Source organism: Sorex fumeus, unplaced genomic scaffold (assembly GCF_029834395.1).
Source record: "Sorex fumeus unplaced genomic scaffold, SorFum_2.1 ptg000047l, whole genome shotgun sequence".
Classification (NCBI taxonomy): domain Eukaryota; kingdom Metazoa; phylum Chordata; class Mammalia; order Eulipotyphla; family Soricidae; genus Sorex; species Sorex fumeus.
Window position 1 is genome coordinate 23,210,275 of NW_026606104.1, and position 23,107 is coordinate 23,233,381.

The 23,107-nt window shown below is 33.5% G+C and overlaps 1 protein-coding gene across 1 annotated transcript in view; it reads left to right on the forward strand.

Annotated features, from left to right (window-relative positions):
• Positions 1–3,500: 3,500 nt before the first annotated feature.
• Positions 3,501–23,107, forward strand: part of ADGRL4 (adhesion G protein-coupled receptor L4) — an 83,503-nt gene continuing 63,896 nt past the window's right edge. Inside the window, exons 1-2 of the mRNA XM_056123094.1 lie at positions 3,501–3,725; positions 5,077–5,226. Of these exons, the coding sequence (XP_055979069.1) occupies positions 3,704–3,725; positions 5,077–5,226 (172 nt within the window). The 5' untranslated portion in view covers positions 3,501–3,703. The remainder of the gene's footprint in view (positions 3,726–5,076; positions 5,227–23,107) is intronic.

The window sequence follows — 23,107 nt, forward strand, 5'->3', positions numbered from 1 at the left end:
AGTTTTAGAAACTGTTGCTTTGGAGTATTGGTTACTCATTACTATGGGTTTTTATACACTTACTATATTCTTTTATACCTCATATGAGATAGGTCTTTCTGTATCTCTCTCCTTCTGGCTCACTGCACTCAGAACCACATCATATCCATCAAGTAGTGGAAAATTGCATGGTTTCATAAGTTTATAGCCCAAGTAATATTCTACTGTGAATGTAAACCAAAGTTATTTGTCCAGGTAACTGTTCTTGGACACATGGGTTGTTTCAAAATTTTGGCTACTGCGAATAGTACTACATTGAACATAAGAGCCAAATACCATTTTGAAATAGTGTTCTCACTGACAACTAAAGGTTCTGAATGTTTATTTTCAAGTCATATAAAAATATTAATCCATGCTAGTGTCAACTCATACTTATTCTTAAAAAAATAATTTCACTAATTGATTAGTGATTTTCATTTTCTTTTTTTTTTTTTGCTTTCTTGTGTCAGACCCAGTTAGTTATGTTTAGGAGTTATACCTGACTACACAGTCAGCACAGTCAGGAATTACTCCTGGCTTTGCTCAGAGGACCATATGGAAAGCCAGGGATCAAACCTGGGTTGGTTATTTGCAAAATAAACACCTTACCTTCTGTACAATCATTTAGGGCTCCCCACTAATACTCAAAATTATATTTTATAAGTATTAATGGGGTTCCTAAATGATATTGTTATTGTCATTGCTTTTTATTAATTTATATATGAATAAAATTTATATATTTATAAATGAGTTCATTTTTATTGATAAAAACTAAAGAATAAACAGTATTAATAGGAATATTCAAAAGAAATATTTTTAATTTTTGAATTCATTTTAACTCACTTTTATAAATGTTAAGCACTATATTAGAAAATGAGTAAATGTTCATAGTAATATGATAATAGTTTTTAAAACATGTACTACATGTAAAACAATTTCACTTTATTATTTTAATAGTATGTTTCTATATGTCTTCTGGATGATCAATATATAAAATACCTTCATATTATGAGTATGCCTAGAAAGTAGCTAAACATATTTTAACATAAATTAAGTGAGGTTAGAAGTGCTACTCAAATTTTACATTATACAATTGAGTGGAGAAATTATTTTTGAAGCCTTTTTTCCATCCTCTCTTTCCTTCTTTTTTCAGTACTTCCAAACTCTTGCTCATATAATTAAAAAAATACATGTTCTTTGTCTCAGTCATGTCCCTCAACCTTATTAAAAAGTCAACCAGACAAAAATTATTTTTATTTAATCCTTTCTGGAATCTATTCCCTGTTTCCCCATCCAAATAAGCTTATCCTTGCTGAGGCATTTGTAGCCTATTTCCTGAACTCTATTGGTTTCCCTGCCTTTGATGTCTCCACAACATCCCTCTTTTAGACTGACATCAGAGATTTTTTATTGAATCAATGCCCAGATTTTAAACATATGTATATATAAATAAAAGAAATATTTTTAATAAGCTAACAATCCATAGATTCATAACCAAAACATATTTTAATGGCATTATGACATTTAAAATCACCTTCTCATATTCTGAATAGCAATAAAAAGTGATTCTTGGGGCTGGAGCGATAGCACAGTGGGTAGGACATTTGCCTTACACGTGGCCAACCTGGGTTTGATTCCCAGCATCACATATGGTCCCCCGAGTACCACCAGAGGTAATTTCTGAGTGCAGAGCCAGGAGTAACCCCTGTGCATTGCTGGACGTGACCCAAAAAGCACACACACACACAAAGAAGTGATTCTTCATTTCTGCCACACCTTCAGAGGACAGTAGCACCCACAATAGAATGAAGATCAAGATAGTGAAGAATAATGACTCCAGAAAAAATTAGACTTGTAAATCAAAGCCAGTCACAATTCTCATGTGACTTTGATCAAGTTACAGGGCATCTCTATTCCTCAGTGAACTCATCTAGTACAAGGACCACAGAGAAACTTTTTGCAAAAATTTTGAATTAAGCAATAAAATTCAGTGGGAGGCAAGGAAATGTGTCTTTTTAATAAGCTCTCTTTTCATTGTGAGAAGTTTTAGTTTAACCAGTCCTTCATAATCTCCTTGAAGTGGGACTCCAATGATCCAAATGATTTGCTTCTGTAAATTGGGATAATCAACTATATGCAAAAGGAAAACTGCATGTGATGCATTATTTTTGAAGGAGAAAGGCATGGTTTGTAGAAAGCAGAAAATGGCATTTTCTACTTCCATATCAAGTTCATTTTTAAATCTTGGCTTTATTACTTGTTTTGTTGTTACATTGTGTTGTGTTTTATTTATTGTGAGGGTGAATTTACAAAATTCAGTAGTTGTTTGTTAAATTACACAAGCTTAAAATGATAATTTGAAAGTTTTCCATCGATGACTCAAACATCACCGGTTCTTTAAATCAATGTTATTGAGTATATACATATATTATATGTACACATATATGCACATATCTAAATATATATGTATATATCTAATTTATTTTGCACTTTGGTGGTGCCATCAATTCAATAATAGCTTTCTATGAACAAAGCATGTATTCTATCACTGGGTTAAATCTCTGGCCTCAGTTAACATACTTAATTTACATACAATAAAACACATCTGTTTTAAAATTCAGTTCAAGGAGCCCTGACCAATGCATGCATTCTTGGAACCAGCATCCTTATCAAGACATGGAAGAATCCTGTTATCCCTAAATTTCCCTTTGAGTTTTCCTGTGGTGTACACTTCTCACCCCAAACTCAGGGAAACACCCAGCTGCTTCTTGTCTTTATGGGTTAGTTTTGCCTGTCAGTTATTCTTCAGTTTTCAATTAATGTTTTTTATGCTTCAATCAGTGCAATCAGTTTCTATATAATCAACTCAGACACCAAACAAAAGAACATAGAACATAAATAAATAGCAAGTAATAAAGAAAATTATATAGAATGTACTCATTTTTCTGGGATAGGGAGTAGGGGTACACTTTGGTTGAAGAGAGAACAGACTCCTATTGCCATTTGATTTTTGTAAAACATTTTTATTTGTTTACTTATCTTTTCCTTCAATAATTTTAGGCACACCACCTAGGAAGTAGGTAAGTTAAAAAAAGGTTTTTTTTGTTTTTGCTTTTGTTTTTAAATTTCACATTCTTGACCCTGAGATCCAACAAGGTGAGAAAACAATGGAAATAAAAACCTTATAGTTTAGGGTCAGAGTTCCTGCCTTCTTCTTGGCCCATAGTTCTGTAGAAAAATTTATTAGTAAATTTTTTTTTTAAAAAGGACTTTGCCCTGAAACTTAACCTAATGTCCTGGACACTCAGGAAGGCCACTCCTGGAGTGCCTTGAGGGCTTTGACAGTAAAGAACAGTTTTCGGAATTAACATTCTACATTCTGGTCCTGGGGACAAAATGCTTTCGTGAGGGTCTGCAAAAGTGCAGGGGCAGTTTGGGGAGTGGGGGAGGCCCAGAATGAGATCATGGTGACTATAGTGGCTAGGGACTGAGCCGGACGTTGTCTGCAAACTCAGGCTTGACACACACACTCACACAAAAGGGGCCGGAAAGTGCCCGGAGGAAGCCCGCGCGTCACTGGGGACGGAGCCGGGACCCTGCCGCGCCCGCCCAGCAGCATCCCGGTACAGGGCCCGCACTCCCAGCAGCATTCCTGCCACCGCCACTGCCACCGCGGCCGCTGCCAATGAAACTCCTTCCGCTCCTAGGTGAGTGAGTGCCCATCAGCCCGACCGGGTCTTAGCTGGAGGGGAAGATCCTTTGTAGAGATGGGGTTTTTTTTCCAGGAGGAACTTAAGTGCCAAGTGCATTTGGCTAAGTCAGGGAGTTGACGCTGTGCTTCGGGATGTTTTTCTCCTTGCTTGGCCTTTCAACTGTGGAGATGAGATCCAGGGCTCAGAGAAAGTCAATTAAAAAAAAATCCTTCTGAGAGCGTTCACTAAGTCTCAGACGGTCTTTTCTACTGTTCTTTCCTTAAGAAATTTTGGAAATCCAAACTTTTTACACTCTTGGGAGGATCCTTAGCACTTTAAAGGAGACAGTCAGCACAGGCTTAAGGTTACCTTAAAATACGATTTTATTGATGCTCCGCAGAGGTAGTAAGTTGAGGAGTTGAGAGTAATTTCATTCTGGTGTAGACCTGTATGCAGCTCGACAGGCTGGGGCTCAGAGCCCACTGTTTAAGAATACCCTGTCACAAGAAAAGGACAATTTATCTCAGATGACTATTTCAAAACAATAACTTTCCATGATTCATAATAGTCTATCTCCTGCAAGGCGTGTCTTGTGGAGATCTAGGACAACAACACAAAAGCATGTCTTATGCTTATTCTTATCATTTCCAAGCAGCCCACAAAATACCATTTCAATTTTGTTTTCACACCCGAAGTAGTTGTGTTTTCTCTAATGTTAATGTTAATTTTTGTTAATGGTGCTTTTTCTTCCATGTATGGAACTTTAATCTTAGACCAGTATTGAATTATCCTTAGAAAGTGTGTGTGTGTGTATATACATATATTTTTTAATATATATGTATATTAAAAGGAAAACTTAAACGTGTTAGAACACAGGGAAAAAATAATTACATTTGACTTTCTGGATATTATGACATGCTGCTCTGCATTTTAAAATTACATATATTTGAATTTGAAAAGTACCAATACTTATTCCACTCTGATTTCTTCACCGAATCATTCCCAGAGGAGAGAAATTGCTTTGCAAGCAGGCAGTTCCTTTCAAAAGTAGCAGAGTGAAGAGTGATCCTATGGTCCAGTGATCTAGGAATAGTGTTTTCCCTACAAAGCAGAATTGTTTGCTACATTTTAGTTTTGTTGAGATTTATTTGATAAAGAACATTGAGATTGAAGAAAAAAATATTAATCGTTTTACTTACTTGCTATGGTGCTGTTATCTAGTTAAATGCCCCCCTTGAGGAATTCTTACAATCCATTTATCTAAATGGAAAAAAAGCAGAGTGTGTGCATTTATTTGTAGTCTAACTCAACAATCAGGAGAGATTTTCCTTTCTCATTTTGAAAAGGCGTATTTATTTTCTTATAGTGTTTTTTTCCACTTTGCTGAATTATACCTACTCTCAAAATTGCACCAAAACACCTTGTCTCCCAAACGCAAAATGTGAAATACGGAATGGAATTGAAGCCTGTTATTGCAACATGGGGTTTTCAGGAAATGGTGTCACAATTTGTGAAGGTAAACAATCTTTATTGTCCTTTCAGATTTTGTCCTGAGACAGTTCTCTGATTTCTCTTCCCTGTCCAAAAATTAAAGTTGTTTTACTTTGGAATGTTAGATCTCATCCTGTTGACAACAAAGCTTAAGTAAATATGTTCTATTTGAATATTGATTTTGACTGATTCTATATATATAGATTATTCTTGGTGTGGATGTTCCTTAATATTGACGCAACTTTAACTTAACCTGGAAAGCTAAGTTGAAATGAGCAAATTGGGGACAAAGCTGGGGGGGTGGGGCGGAGTAACTTGCTGGTTGTACTGGTATAAATTTTCCTCAGATAATTTCTTTAGTACTTAGTCTCTCAATCTCTCTCTCTCTCTCTCTTTCTCTTTCTGTGTGTTTGTGTGTATGTGTGTGTGTGCATGAGAGACAGACAGAAATACAGGCAGAAACAAGACAAATAGAGACAGAGACAGAAGAAGGAAAAGAAAAAGAAAGTAGTAAAAGAATTTTGAAAATAAGCTCATGGAGACAGCCCAGTGATCAAGGACAGAAGATGTCTTGCATAGTTAAGGATGTAACTTTGATCCTCAGCGCTCCATGACCTCTAAAGAACCTCCTGGTGTATCCCTGATGTTCTTCCAGAACCACTGGACCTTAGCATGGTTGGGACCCCTAATCCTCAAAGGAAAGAATTTTTTAAATAAACTTTTATCTACAAAAGTAGAATTCATTTATAGAAATTAGCCTAGACCAAGTCATTTATATTAGACTGCATAGTCTTTATTTTTATCTACATATTCTATAATTTTTATCTACAAACATAGTTCATTTATAGAACTTAGCCTAGACCAAATCATGTATTCTAGATTACACTAGCAATATGTTGTTTCTTTTAGGTGCAACAATAAATATACAATTTAGCTTATTGACCTGATAATTTGGGTATTATCTAATAATCAAATTTAAGTTATTTCCTTATCTTTCCCACATTCCTATTTCCTCCCAACTTACTAAATCATTCTTTATTTCTATCTCATCATTAGCAGAATCTACTTTTAGTAGAGTTAATAGAACAACTTTCTGTGTAAGAGAATGGAGAAAAAGAAGCTCCAAGTCCTATAAATTAGTTTTAAAATATAAGCAAATGGCAAGTTCAAATTAGAACTGTGTGGCATTATATTCCTAAATGTATTTAAGCTATCATGGACTTTTTCTAATTAAGCCAGGGTAGTGTACATTGTTAATATTGCATGTGTTTTCTTATAGCATAAACAATTATATCTTGTGATTCAATTTGATAGGCTCTTAAAAAAAGATTAAATATGCAGCATACAGTAAGACTAAGCCTCATCATAATTAGTTTAATGTGTAAAAAATGTAAAGCAAAGCTGCAGTAGCTTTATGGCGCATTATATCAGGCATTTTTGTTTATATATACAGCCAAATTTTGTAATATACTATTCTACAAGCACTACAAAATGCTTTCCATAAATAATCTCAGATTTTTATTGCATGCTTAATTGAATAGCATTATGGCATATTGATAGTTGTGTGACCTTCAAAGATTGCATCATATATATTAATGTGCTTTTTCATTTATCATTATAAGTTGTATAATAGTTGTATAAAGCATCTTGGTTTAATTTTCTATTTAGATACTTTTTGACTGTTATGATTATCATCACTAACATCAATAATAGTCTATAATTTGGACCTTAAGCAACCAACTAGTTAGTAACTGTGTGATTTAATGATTCATTTTGAAGTGAAGTGAAACTTTTTTTTATCCAATGCAGTTTTCCCCAACTCTACCTAATTTTATAGACACCTAATAGAATTTTTGGTTTGTTTGATTTGCTTTTGGAAAACACACGGTTGTGCTCAGAACTTAATCCTGGTTCTGTGCTTAGGATCATTCCTCGCAGGCTTGGGGGACCATGTGTGGCATGCTTGGGATTGATATCCAGATGAACCGCACAAGACAATTACTTTGCCCTCTTTATTAACTCTCTAGCCCAGAAACAGCTCTTGACAGTAGTGAATTTATTTCATGTAATAATCTTTTTAGTGAGCAGATACTTACTGAACATTTTCATACTTACTGAGCACTTTCATACTTACTGAGTCACCTGTCCTCTGAGTTCAACATAACACATTTAATTAGCACAACAACTTATTATGCTAATATTGCCATTTTATCTAAAAAGAAAAAGATTTACATAAGTTAAATGAGTGTCTCAATTATAAAACAGTGATGAGCCAACAGTTGAACCCAAGTGTGTCTGATTCCAGAGCCAATACTTACTACTTTAGCCTCCCACAGCCTCTGATTAACAGGTACTGCCAAGTCCTTTGAATTAAATAATAAATTTTAAAAACAATATTGGTTTTTAGTATGTCTGGGAAGAGTGAAAGAACTGTAGTAAGGATCATACAATATTTAAAATGTATAAGTAGATAAATTTGAGACCCACAGAGAAGTTTGGGAAAGATTTCAAAACAGAGAACTTACATTAACAAGTGAAGTATAAATAGTAATTATCAAGATTGACAAATCTGCAAAGATAAGTCATCTAAAAAGAATATATAATAACAAAAACTAGGAGATGTAAATGTGCAGTGATTTTTGAGGTGCTCCAAATAATTCTATATTTACTTCTCAGTATCAAGAGGGCTAGTGGCAGGACAGTTTAGGACTAATAAAGTTTGCAGTAACTCCTGCAAAGACTGGGCATTAAGATCCTGCCAGATTACTAGGGAAACTGTCAATTTGTAGTGGAGACCACTTACTCTCCCTAGTGTGGGTGCTAGTCCCCTGCGGCCTTGATTTTTGGTACCCTCTGTTATCAGGATAAAGTGAGGTGTTGCTCTATGCAGAAAAAGATGAAGTTTGTCCCATTCTCCATTTGGGTCCCAGATTTTTGTCTTTGTTCACAGTAAAAAATTTCAGAAGAAGGCATACAGTGAAGGAGAATATTTTCATTAGGGAAAACATGAGACACATATAAGAAAGAGCATTGGCTTCTCCACAGAGAGGAAAGAACTAAATGAAGTGTTTACACATCCAAAGAAAAGATGCAGACAATTCCAACTCAGGAGTGCCCTGAGTTGCAAGAGACTAGTTACATAGGGTATTTTTCAAACTGCATTTAGTTGGTCTCTCTGTGTAGATAAGACTTCTTGCTTGGGCAAATTGTCAAAGAAAAGAACTTTGAACTTGAGAAATCTTTTTGTTCTCTGAATCTTATCAGGGCCTTTGTCCCTGTCTGTGAATTGTCTTCAGACCCATTAGGTTTGAGCTGGCTGGAGAATATTTCCATTAGAGATCATATCTTGTCTCTCCAAACTTTTTTTTTTTTTTTTGGTTTTATGGCTTCCTGAAGTTCATTGTCAAGAGGCCCTTTTACCTCACTGCCTAGCTGAAATGTGCTGGTTTAAATAAGAATGGGAAAAAGATAGACTTCTTTATGTTTCATTGTTCCATATGAAACAAACTAAGCTACAGATAGACTGTGTGTATTGGAGAGGTGATGCTCCTAGGTCAAAGCAGAAGTATACTAGCAGAGGTTAACTTCTAACAGCCACACATATAACCGCCCCCAAATTAGATAAATGAATAAATAGAACTTGGTAATTATGCTTTTGCTTAATACTTAAGGTATTAAGTAAAATAATATTTAAATTTTATAATAATCTTTTAAAATGAAAGTAAAAATGCTGGATGGAGAGATAACAGAAATTAAAGTGCATGTTTTACATGTAGTCAACTTAGTTTTTATCCCTGGCTTAAACCATATGGGTCCTGAGTGTATCGCAGGGTTCAGAATTGTTGAACCCTGAGTGCCACAGTGTGTCCCCACTCCTGTAGAGGATCATGAAAGTGGCAATGTAGGGCTGGAGTAGCAGCATTGCTTCCTCAGGCCTGTGCAATGAACCACCTACTAGGGAGTTAGAGAATCCCTGCACAGGACTACAGAGCCTTCTGAGTACCGTTCCTCTCCCCTCTAAGGAAGAAATGGGTGGTTTCCTTCTCCCCACCCCCCATCTCCATTAATGCTCTGTAGCTATTAGGGAAACACCCAGAAATGCTAGGGGAGGGGACTATCCCCAGTAACTATTGGTTTTTCTCTCTGAGCTTCTGATGCTGTGATTTCTTTCCAAAAACTATCCTGACACTTGTAACAAGCTTTTGAAGACCTCTGGGCTACATCTTTTGCATACCAAAGAAGCAAGGCTCAAAGTTTTGAACTCTTTCCCCACTATCTGGAGGTCTATTTGATAAAGCTAGGACTCAGTCTCTGGTATCTCTACCTTCACTAGTTACCAGTGAAGATCAATGAATTCCAATTAATCTAACAATTAGAGTACAACAAGTTTTTAAGCCAAATTGATAATGCAGTATCATTTTAATATGAATTTATCTAAGTTTGTGGAAGTGTTAATAAAATTTATTAAAAGGTAAAGGTAAAGGTAAAGGCCCTCCCGTTGATTGTCGATTTGCTCGAGGGGGCCCAGTAACGTCTCCATTGGAGACTTTGTTGTTACTGTGTCTGGCATATCCAATACTCTCGGTAGCTTGCCGGGCTCTCCGAGAGGGGCGGAGGAATCGAACTCGGGTCGGCCATGTTGGCCGCTTGTAAGGCGAACGCCCTACCCGCTGTGCTATCGCTCCAGCCCAATAAAATTTATTATTAAATAAATTTATTTATTATATTAAATAAATTAAATTAAATTAAATTAATATATTTATTATTAAAAAATTTATTAATAAATAAAATTTATTATTAAGCTGATATATGAGAGTATTTTAAGACAAGAGATAGAGATGTTTGTATTGAAATTTGACCATACATTTAATAAGTTTTGAAGTTGCTAATGATTTTAATCCTAAATTTTGGTTGCTTTAATTTGTTAATATCTCGATATTGCCATTCTTATTGCTTTTGGGCAAAGACTTGGCTAGTTTTTGGTGCACAATTATGAGAAATGTAGGGAGTTAGAGATCTTAACAAAAAGATCTTAATCTTAATAAAAAGAGTATTAAAAGTTGGAAGGGTTAATCTTCATGTACATGGAACATGTGTTATTCTGCGACCTGGAATAGGCTCAACTGTAAGAGAGGAAAAAAAAAGACTAAATTATCTTTGGATGTAAAGATAGGAAGGAGAATTTGTCTCCCCACTAAAAGAGACTGTGTTCCTAAAAGTTTCTTGGAATAAGACCAAACAATGGATAGGACCAAAACAATTGCCCCAGGTACGATTAAGAAGGATCATTAACTGGGTCCTGGAGAGGTAATGCAGTGGGTAGAGAGCTTGCTTGCATGCAACTGACCTGGTTCAATCCCTTGTTATTTCATATGAAACCCCGAGCACCAACAGAAGTAATTACTGAGTTCAGAGCCAAGAGTAAACCCTGAGAATCAACATGTGTGGCTCAAAAGCAACAATGAAAAAAAAAAAGACAAATCAGTAATGAAACAGATAACATCTTGTATAAATGCATGAAAATATTTTAAGAGTTTAATACATAAATATTATGGGCAAAATCACAAGCGCTTTACAAACAATAATTGAAATCTGCCATTCCTGCACTCAGGAAGATGTAGTCTGTAGTCTAAAAGGCAGTGTTTTCATGCTTATCTACAGTATATATGTTTATAAAATTTAACCAGAAAAGTAATATAATAAACTATAGAAGAGTGTAACACCGGTACAGAAAACAAAATCAAAACAGCTGTGCCAACATGAACAACTTTTCAGTTCAAGGTACAGGAGAATTAATTTACTGGCATAACTTTACTTAGTCTAAGAAATAAATATTAAGGATGTGATTATTTCTACACAGACTCTTATTTAATTGTAAGGTCTCAACAAAATGGGAAAACCAATGATCTTTAGAAGTTATAGAAAGTATTAAAAAAGTATATGTGATGTCTATATATAAATTAGCACTCTTATGTGTTCTACATGCAGTAACTGGAGTTTCAAATTTTTAATGAAGTGATCATATCACTATTTTCATGATAGAAATGTGAAAAAAACAATGAATTATAATCTTTTTCCATCTGATCTTTATAGGTACAGATATATGTCACCTATAACAATCAAATAAGGTGCACTATAGAGTTGTTTATTATAATAATGATGCCAGTTCTTAATTTTAATTAAAATGTTTTCTTTATTACATATATAAGTGCTATTATTTTCTTTATTCTTAATTTTGATATTTTGAAAATAGATTTCATTTTTTTAAATATCTAAGAAATTTCAACAAAATATAATGAATAAAACAGACAATTTCAGGAGTTGCTTTAAGAAAAAGGAAAGTGGTTATAAATTAATATTTATATAAGGATCAAGTGATCAAGTGATAAGGAAAATATTTTGTGTAAGTAGGTAGATTAAAACAGTTAAACATTTTTAAGTGATTTTATGTTGCCTAATAGTGTGTATGTAATAATAACATCAGTGGAAAAATGTACTGACTTTCAAATCCTCACTTGGATGCATACATTCTATTATTTGTTTAAAGATAGTTGACCTATTTTTATGCATTCATCTTATAAACATCTGTGCTTCATGAACGCACATACAAAGGATATTGTTAATGTCTCTAGCTCTAAGAGTAACAAAGATAAAACCTAATACATTGTGCTGAACTAGATTCTTATTATATTATAGGATTTAAAAGTTCTATTATATAATTATTAATGCACTCATTTTCTAAACTAATGATTACAATATAGGAAAATTGTCATAAAATTTATCAATGTATTTCAAAGCAGAGAACAAATATTTTAGTATATATTATGTAAAGTTAATTATTTTAACTGTTGGAATATTTATATATACTTGAAATCTGATATTTAGGAAATGATACCTGACCTATATAGCATTACAATATATTTTGTTAGTAAATAATGTTAAATTATCAGCTAAGTTTTGCAAATTCTCATAAATTATAGATCAAAATTAATTTATTAGTGAGATTAAAATCAAAAGGAAGAAAATTAAGTCTTTCAATTGTTCCCATATTATAACTTCTATAACGTTGTGTACCAGAAACATAGAGTGGGCTAAATTCTATATCAGATCTCTGTAAGCCTATTTCAGTAATCTCCTTCAGAGAAAACTTGAGCAGAATTTTGTAAATCTTGTCCTTTTTTTTTCTCTTTAGGCTCAAATGGGTCTCTTTTGAATTTTTTTTTTATTTCTCATAAGGCACTGTTAGATTTCTGAGTAGTTCATCCGTGCTTTTCCCTATTCATTTTTATTTATTACATGTATGTGATATTGTAATTTAGGAATTGGAATTTGAGAAAAAAGTTGGAACCAGATTTTTTTTCTCATTTCATCTTTCATTCCCTCTACCATCCCTCCATTTCTATTATTTTCTTCTCCCTACCCTCCTTTTCTTCCTCATCTCGATCTGTGGCTGCTGAGTTTTAAGTTAAGTACTATTTAAATACTTGAATCAGAAAGGTTTATCTCAATGATATTGTATATACATACATTTTGCTTCATCCGTATGCCGTATACTACCAAACTTTTTTTTTCTTTCTGAGTCACACCTGGCAATGAGGCAATGCACAGGGGTTACTCCTGGCTCTACACTCAGGAGTTACCCCTGGCGGTGCTCAGGGGACCATATGGGATGCTGGGTATCGAACCCGGGTTGGCTGCGTGCAAGGCAAACGCCCTACCCACTGTGCTATTGCTCCAGCCCCTACTACCAAACATTCTTGAGGAAACATTTTTTCTTTTGTAAAACAAATTTACTTTTACACATTCCAGGGAAGTTTCTTAGGCAAATTAATACTAATGCAAACTCATTAAACAAATGAACTCTGATGTGGTTATAATTGTGTATATGTATGGGGTATATTCTTAAACTACCTTAGAAACAAGTTCAGGGAAATTAAAACTATGTATAGGTTTTATATCTTGATGAAATTCATAGAACAGAAACAATTATTTAACTCCTGTTTGTCCACATCTCTCCAGCCGATTGTAGTGATAGTAAAATCAGTGAAATCAAAGAGAGGGTCTTGAAAAGTCAAAAAAAAAAAAAAAGTGAATTTATCAAAGTAGAACTTCAGGTCATAAAAAGCAGTGATCCGTGTAGACAGAGAAGACTACAGCAGAGATAATGTCTTCCCTTGTGGTCATGGAATCCATGTTCCTTCCCAGAAAAGAAACAGTTATCTAGTTGATTGAGTTGTTATTTTCTAAAGGCCTGCTCAGATTACATTCTTATTCCTTATTGGTTCCCATTCCTCTTTTGTTCTGAGATAAAGCCAAGAAAAAACACTGAAAGGAAACTGTCATCAGTTTGAAGAAATTCTTGAGAGTTAATTTTTTTTGTTTATTTTCCACCTATGATAATTGAAATAATGCCTGAAAATTGCTGTATCTCACCAATATAGACAGGAAACTCTAAACTCCCTTATACTAAGAAGTTGCAATGAATGGGTTACAAGCAAAACCTGAGTCAGACTACCTATAGTAATTGAGATTGTCCTTGAAATATAAACATGAGGGTCATTTAAGGATAACCAGGCATTGGAGAAGAGCCAACAATGCAAAAACAAAGTTGAATAAAGAGAACAATTGGCTTAGAAAATGCTAGTTTTCGGGAGATAAAGTAGACTGAAAGGAAAAAACTAGCTGGCACAATTACAGAGATTCTGGATTTTTTAAAAAATACCTAAACAAAAAAATATTGAAATGGATTTCTGTGTACAAATAAAGTCTAGATTACAAAAAACCTTTCTTTGACAATAAATTTTAAAACTCTTTTATTACTCAATTCTTTGCACCTCTTTTCTCTTATTCCTCCTATGTAATAGCAAGGGGCATCGATACAGAAATTTCAAACCAATGCTTAAAAAAAAAAAACAGAAAAATGAGGCTAGAGTCTCCATTCTTGTCTTCCTATTCCTCAGAGGAGAATCACACACAGAACAGAGTTATAAATTTTACATTTATTTGCATGAAATAAAATGAGGCACATTGAAACTTCATTGGTCAAGGTATTCACAAGTTTATCAACTCAGTACTATCGCACTTTTTATAATAGTCTAATTTCATCCATAGATATACTTGTAATCTTTTTTCTTATCTGTACCCAGACTCCCAGACTCTACAGAATTTCTCTTTTGGCTGAACAAAATTTAGTCAGTGTATTTTCTAATTTTGACTGTGTGATTTACTGGTGGAGTGGATTTTTACTTGTAATGTCATGAATATAAGATGGCAACACACAGTGTGTGCATAAGAGAGCATTATTGTTCAAGAAATTCTGCTGTTTGATTCAACTAAAAGCCTGCTTTTGACTCATTTATAATTTGCAGTTATGGAATTGTAATCATCTGACTCTCTTCCATAAATTGTCTGTTTTTACCAAAGTCTTCCTTCTGATACTTCCCAGTACTTTTGATTGTTTCTGCCAGGTAATTTTTAATACATTGTTCTCCATCAATAAAATATATTTATCATATCATAAATATTATTCTCAAACTGAGGTCATAATATGCCCGAGAAATACTGTAAAATAATATCCATGTGGGTGTCTGTTATTACCAAGAAGTAGGCAAAAAATGTAGAGGACCTCTACAAGAAGAGTTTCCATCAATCCCTTGGACCTCTAAATCTATAGTCACTTACTTTTACAATCTGTACTTTATTGCTTCACTTTTTGCGACTAAGTCTAGATTAAAGAAGGAAGGAAAAAAGGGGGCATACTTTAGAAAATCTGTGATGCTACTTCATAGTAAAAATAAAATGACTTTCAGAGCAAAAATCTATCCTATAGAATTCTGTTTGCTTACTCAGCTTTATGTTCCAGTAACTAAGAGCTAATACATTAGAATCCTTCTAATATGCCATTTCCTTGTTAAGAGACTTTCAGATAAATTGTAATATCTTTTTTTTAATTTGTTTTGATGCTACACTCAGCAGTGCTCAGGAGTTACTTCTTGCTCTGCACTAGAGAATATACACTTGGTGGTGCTTAGGAGACCATATAGGATGCCAGGAATCAAACTCAGGTAGCCATTTGCAAGGCAAGCACCCAAAGAACTGTACTATTATTCCAGCCAAAAACTGTAATATTTTTGTACCAAGTTTTATCAAACTTCTTATAAATAGTAAAGCCCTTTGCAATTGGTGAGTTCATGGTAAGTTATACATACACACACACACACACACACACACACAATAACCCTGCTGAAATTCAGTTTCCTCTATAAAAATAGACCAGATCTTGCTAGGAGTAGGATTAATGCTTCTCCAAAATTAAAAAGGCAATTATATTATTATGGTACATTTATTTGATCAATATTCATTTTATAGTTCAGCTATATTTTTGAGAGGTATGGAGATGAATTACCTTGTTTTCAACCATATTTTGAAACTCGAAAATGTAGCAAATATTAGTCAATTCATGTTTTCTCTGGTTGTTTCCACTCTAGCATTTAGAAAAAACGCCTGGCTCAGTCTTCAGGTATCACTCCAATATTGCTGTGATATTGCAGGTTCAAGGTATTAAATTTTATATACAAAAGAAATGTCCTATCAGAGTCACTTGGACCATTAGAATATCACGACCATAAAACCATGATTTTTATATTGCTTGCCTATTGGAGTTTTATTTCTGTTGTTAACATGTGATTGTGAGTACCCCTTAAAGTAAAAGGAAATGCATATTCATTTGGGGGAGGTAGAAGATGGAAATACATAAAGTTTAAACCTTGACATCTGACTACATTTGAATAAAATGCCATAAGTTGGAAGTAGTTCTTGTATTATATTTCCAAAATAACTTTGAATATTTATAACTAGGAGTGAATGGTGAGTATGGAATTGAACTGGTGCACTTCTCTTAATAAGAAACCTGTGCTAAAATTTTCTCTTTCTGAGGATAATGTATTTCTGGGCATTAATCTTTGTGTATAACTTATTAAACAGGTAATCAATGTGTATGTACTTACATAAAGGGTGAATAATGGTGCTTTTGAAATCAAACTGTGTCACAGACTCATCTAAGAACTCTATTACTTATTACTTTTTTTCCTAAAGTCTTTCTCATTTCTATTTCTTAAGAATTTTTTCATATTATCTTGTATTTTCTTTGTTTTTCAAAATATAAAAAGGTAATATTAGTTGAAATATTGGCCCTAATGTCCTATGATGGCCTTCTGTTTTTAAGATACTCTATCCTAAACTTAAGAGTCCCCAGAGTCCACTGAGCGTGATATTTCCTTCTGCATTTTTATTAAGTATGTCCTTTTTACATAAATCTTAAAGAAGTATGAAGTATTTTTATAATTTTTTTCTTCTAAGCTTCACAATAATTTTTGTCTGTGTTATTGAAAATATCTTCCTCACATTTATCACTCTTCTGAATGGATTGACCTTTGAAAACAAAAATTTACATAAAACAAGTTATTACTTACATGATCATCAAAGATGAAGCCTTATTTTTAACATAGATATGCACAGAGTTAAATAATTTGATTAAACAAGTTTTATTTTTTATCAAGCTCAAATTTGATTAAAACAAACTTACTGATCACATCAAAGACTTCAAAGGATAAAATACTTAAATCTATCACATTTAAATGCTTAATTAGAATTTTGATATTAGTAACACAAGGAAGTATATGAAATACTACATCCATCTATCAGAGTTTTATTTAATTTTTAGATGTTTTCTAATATTCTTCAAGATCTATCTCCATGTTCTAGAGAAGGAGATTAGTATTACTGAAATAACTAGGCTACAAGTCAAGGAGGATGTGGGAAAATTATTTGAGAGATCACCACTGCATTGTCTAAAATCATTTCATATGTCCTGGGTTCTTGAGATAATGATTTTATATCCCATTTTACCAACCCCAAATACAAAGGTAGTTCTAAGGATCCAGATTTATAGTAGAATCATATAAATTATTAGATAATTTTATGAGAAAATACTACCATGTAGTCTCTTTTAAATAGCATTTGCTGTGTAAAAATATGTGTCAAATATTTGTTGATAAGAAACAGAAAAATCATATTTGTCTGGTATAAAAATAATTGTCAAATATTAAGACAATAAGGCCAGTTTATTGAAATACAGTAATTTCATTAACTTTTAGTTCATTTCCACGAAGCATAGATGGAAGACAACAGTGGTTGAATTGCTATGCTCCAATTTGAATTTTTGAATAGGAAGAAAAAGTACTTTTAAGAAGAAACAAGCTTTGCTAAAGACAGTTGGAATAGGAGAAAGAATTCGAATAAGTGAATGTAATAGATGATGATGTTTTATATTTCAGTCAGTTTTTATTAAAATGCATCTTTTTTGTTTTTAAGATACAATTTCAGTTCCCAAAAAGAAACTTTACATAGGATTTACTGCAAGTTATATTGTTTTTATTATTAAAATTATTTTCTCCAAATTTTGTGCTGTTACTTGATTCATAAAACAGAAAGTATAGATTAGGATTAGTCCCAATAATTGTTGAAAGTTTCCAAGAAAGTTTGCTGGAAAATGTCAGAACTCTTCAAGCCTTGTACTTATTTTAAGAAGGAAACAGAGACTGGTTCTTTTTTTGGCCATGGAAAGAGATAATGACTTTCTCTAGGAAGATTAAAATCTAACCAAACATTTATAGGTTATATATAGCATAAAAAAGCCTCATGCCATTTTGAAAATGCTATCAGGGAGAAAAACCAATGACTGGCTTTCTGTACAGTATTTTTTAGGTACAAAGATTTAATTTAGAGATTATGGTTTGAAAATAAAATTTACCGTATGAGTGTTTAGTATGATAAGAAATTGATTTTGTGACCTTGCGGCACATTAATTGAAATATCTGGCAATATGTTTTGACTAGGTTTAAAGGGCCATCTGTATTTGGACCAGATTATTCTTTCATCTTTAATTCACAAGTTAAGCTCTTGGTCACTATTATATGATTAGAAGAAAATTTTTGCTTTAATAGAGAATATTCTTTTTTACACTGAATAAGAAATAGGTTTCATTAATTGATGAAATTGGATCTTTTAATTATTAGAATTAAATTTTAATTTTAGAAATAAAATACATATTAAATACTGTACTTTATAATATCTTTCTAAAATTTAAATAATTTTAATATGCAAATTTATTTATAAAAACTAAATATAGTGTTTAGTGTATTTTAACAGATGTATTGTTAATATACATGATATATTATTAAATAAAATGTTTAATATAATGAAGTTCGTAGTCACTGTCACTGTCCTCCCATTGTTCATTGACTTGCTCAAGTGGGCCCAGTAATGTCTCCATCGTGAGACTTGTTGTTACTGTGTTTGGCATATTGAATACATCACGGGGAGCTTGCCAGGATTTGCTGAGGGGCGAAGGAATCGAACTCGGGTTGGCTAGGTTGGCTGCATGCAAGGTAAATGCCCTACCCGCTGTGCTATTGCTTCAGCCCTGAATGAAGTTAGTAAAAATGTCAGTGGCTTAACAGGTATAATCTCATATTATGATTACACAGGGCAAAATGTACTTCACAGAAAAGTAAGAACAATTGAAAAACAAAATTTTTAAAAAAGAACCTTGAAGATATACATAATTTACACAAGATTCTTTGGACTTGAATAACAATCAGTTTTCTATAAAATAGTTATCCATTCAATATATATCATTTAGTTATATCATTTACTTTGCATTTATAATTTCACCTGGAGCGATAGCACAGTGGTAGGGCGTTTGCCTTACAAGCGGCCAACATGGCCGACCCGAGTTCGATTCCTCCGCCCCTCTCAGAGAGCCCGGCAAGCTACCGAGAGTATCTCGCCCGCATGGCAGGGCCTGGCAAGCTCCCCGTGACGTATTCGATATGCCAGACACAGTAACAACAAAGTCTCCAATGGAGACGTTACTGGGCCCGCTCGAGCAAATCGACGATCAACAGGAGGGCCTTATAATTTCATAACTAATATGCACACTATTTATTGATTCCACGGTGCTGGTTCTCTGCTGAATAGAAACTGATCATGAGTATAATAAACTAAGTATTAAAGTATATTTGAATATATTTTAAGTCATGTTTAACATTAGAACTCAAGTTGGTGAATATATTTTTTATATAGTTGACACGTGCATACAACTGTCCAATTTGATGAGGTTGAACAGAAGGTAAGGTGGATGTAATACTTCCTCCATAATACTTTGTTCTTGCCACATTTTAAAAAATATTTTCAAATAAGTGAGTTGTATTTCCTTTTGTCAGTAATGTTCTTATGCCAGATTTCCTAGTACCATATGGAAGCTAAGTTCTGAAGATAATTTCTGGACTTTTATAAACACAGAAACCTATTGAGGATACTAAAAAAAGTACAACAAATCTCTGCTGTATATGCAATGCAGGAAGGTTAGCAGATGCTTGATTATAGTGTTATGTTTGTTCAACTAATGTTATGTTCATTGCAGCAGTTTCATAATGGAATACCATGTGGAGAAGAATGGGTTTTTAAATGTGATTTCGACTTTGAATTTCAGTTTATTAGTAGAAAATATGTCAGAAGCTTTTCAGTAGATGCATTAGTTGATGTTTTATAGTCAATAATTTTTATGCTTATCATTTAAAAATTAAATGGTCACTTTAAAAATAAAAAGTGAAGCTTATTCTGAATTAAAAATACTTTATATTATAAACAACATTGCAGTTTCATTATTAGGCTGGGAAAAATAACTAAGTCATAAATTATTGGCAATACAATTTTGATTATCTTATTTATTAATTTGCTATTGCTTTGTTTTTGCTTTAGTTATTTGCTTTGGGCCCACACCCAGAGAGCTCAGAATTGACTCTTGACATTGTGCTCATGAGTTACTTCTAGTAATGCTCAGTCGACCATGTGTGGTACATGGAATTTGAAACTGGGTGAGCCACATGCAAAGTGAGATCATAACATTTTTATTATCTCTCCAGTTCCATAATTTCTTTTCTAAAATATTTTTAGTCATTGTATTTTGATAAAACATTATGGTGACCTACAAATTTTGATCCAAGAATTTAGAAATTTTAGTAATGCTACTGCTTTAATAATTGTAGTTACTCATTTCCTAATGGAAAAGAACTCACAACTATAGTTAAAATGGAGTGTATTTTGACTCATAAATATTCAAAAGTAAAATATTGAGTATAAAGTATGAATGTAAAGGTGAAAATGACTATTTCAAAGTAAGTCTCAGGAGATTAGAATATAATGATAAAGACCACTATCAATACTTGTGCTTCAACTTTTTAGATTCAGAAACTTGATTTCAACCAAAGTTGGCTAGAAGTAGAAGTAGAATTACAACTTATTGATGGAGACAAAGTACAGGAAAAAGCAGAGTATCTGAAAATAAAAAAGGGCTCTGCATATCAGTCCTGGTTGTGCCATTTACTTGATCTTTGATTTGGGCTAGTTATTCCAGGGTCTGTGATAATGGGGGCAGGGAGTGAGTGTCATACAGGATGGCAGGGACTGAACTCAGGTTGGTCACATGAAAGAAAAACATTTTGCTTCCTTCAACATCTCTCTGGCCCCTCAAAAAAAATTTTTTTTAATGGATTTCTAGGGCTGGAGCGATAGCATGGTGGTAGGGCATTTGCCTTGTGCACGGTCCGGCTTGGCCAAGCCAGGTTCGATTCCTCTGCCCCTTTCTGAGAGCCCGGCAAGCTACCGAGAGTATCTTGCCCCAACGGCAAAGCCTGGCAAGCTACCCATGACGTATTCAATATGCCAAACACAGTAACAAGTCTCACAATGGAGACGTTACTGGGCCTGCTCAAGCAAATCTATGAACAACGGGAGGACAGTGCTACAGTTCAGTGCAATGGATTTCTAAAATTCAAGGAACAGAACTAAGTTAAAGGTAGACATTCCCCACCAACCTCTTCTAAATATAAATTATCTTTTTACTATTTTAATTATTTATTATCTGTTTTCTTGAGACACTGTGATTTACAATGTTGTTCATGATGTGTTATCATGCATACAACAGTCCAACACAACTACACCATCTACCAGAGTATCTGCTTCATTCCACCATTGTCTCAGTATCTCCCTCCTGCTCTACAATTGGCTCAGTCCTTGAGAAAAAAAAATTGGAGTTCTTGTGATAAATGCTGAGAAGTAGAATTTCTGGGCTGTATAAAAGCTTGTATCTTAGTTTTTTGAGTAGTGTTAGTATTGTTTTTCAAAGAGATTGAACAAGTCAATATTCCCACCAACAGTGAATGAGGGCTTCGTTTTACCCCCCACCTCCATCCCATTTTTTTCTGTTTGATATTTGATGTGTGTGCCAGTTTCACTAGTGTGAGATGATATTTCTATGACTTCTATGCTTTCATTTTCAATTCCCTGATAAGAGATGAAGAAACTTTTCATATACCCATTGGTCATCTATATCTTCTTTAGGGAACTATTTGTTCGTTCATCTTCCCATTTTTATGGGGTTGTTTGGTTTCTTGTTGTTATGTTTTAAAAGTTGTTTATAGATCTTGGATATTAATCCTTGTGAAATGAATGGTAGGAGAATATTTCTCCTAACTTGTTCTTTTATTTTAGCCTGTAATATAAACTTTTTAGAAAGCATAAACTTTCAGAAGTTTCCTGAAAAGCCTTAATCTTTAATTCAATAACTTACTTTCATTACTTCCATATTCTAATTGGAAAGAATGAGACTATGATGTCAATTTTGTTACCTTTGAAACAGCTATTTTCAATTCTAATACATTTGTAAAAACACCCTAATTTTCAATAGTCCTTAACGATTCTCCCAAACACAACTGAAATAAAATCATTTGAATAATGCTAAAACAATACCTTTCCATAACTCTACTTTTATAATTATTGAAAATTGGTGTTTTAAGATGATGAAAAGTACAGTTGGATCAAATGGGAGGTTGTTTCATGTAACATTTTACTAATTAATCTATGTTTTTATGTGCTCAAATAGTGGTTGCATGATATAGCAGATATTGTAAGATTAAATTTAAAACAATGAATCAGCCACACATGTCATTGTCACTGTCACTGTCCTCCCGTTGTTCATCAATTTACTCGAGTGGGCCCAGTAATGTCTCCATTGTCACACTTGTTACTGTGTTTGGCATATTGAATACATCAGGGTAGCTTGCCAGGCTTTGCCTTGCGGGCAAGATACTCTCAGTAGCTTGCCGGGCTCTCCAAAAGGGGCGGAGGAATAGAACCTGGGTCAGCTGGATGGGCCGCGTGCAAGACAAATGCCCTGCCCGCTATGCTATCACTCCAGCCCAGACACACATGTACTTTATAATTTTCAAATAGTAAAAAGAAAATGTTTCAAAACAGTTACACAATGATACCTAATTATTTGAGTATTCTGAGTAGTCATGAAGAGTCAATGTTTTATCTCGGAATTAGTTTCAGGAAGAATTTACTTGAGGATAGTAATGAGAGCTAAGAACGATCATGATGGACACTTAAAAAATGTCTAATGATTAAAAAAAGATTCCAAGAAAAAATATGTTATTAAAATATGGTGAGAAGAGGGCTGTAATTATAAACCTATATAAAAATACTGTTGGTCAGTTGTGGCATCACAATATGATATCAAATACAAATTTGACATCATTAAAACATCTTCAGATGCAATTTTTAATATATGAATAAATAGACAAAATCAGAAATAAAGGATGTCTACCTAGAAAAATTATAAGAATATCGCAATACTGAAAAGGAAGTAATATCAACAAAGAGGTTATTAATATAAAAAATAAGTAGTAATTGTAGTACCTACCATAGGAAGATGATGATTCCAATATTATGCTTTTCTAATTTTATCAATAGAAACACCATTTTTTTTTGTTTTTTGTTTA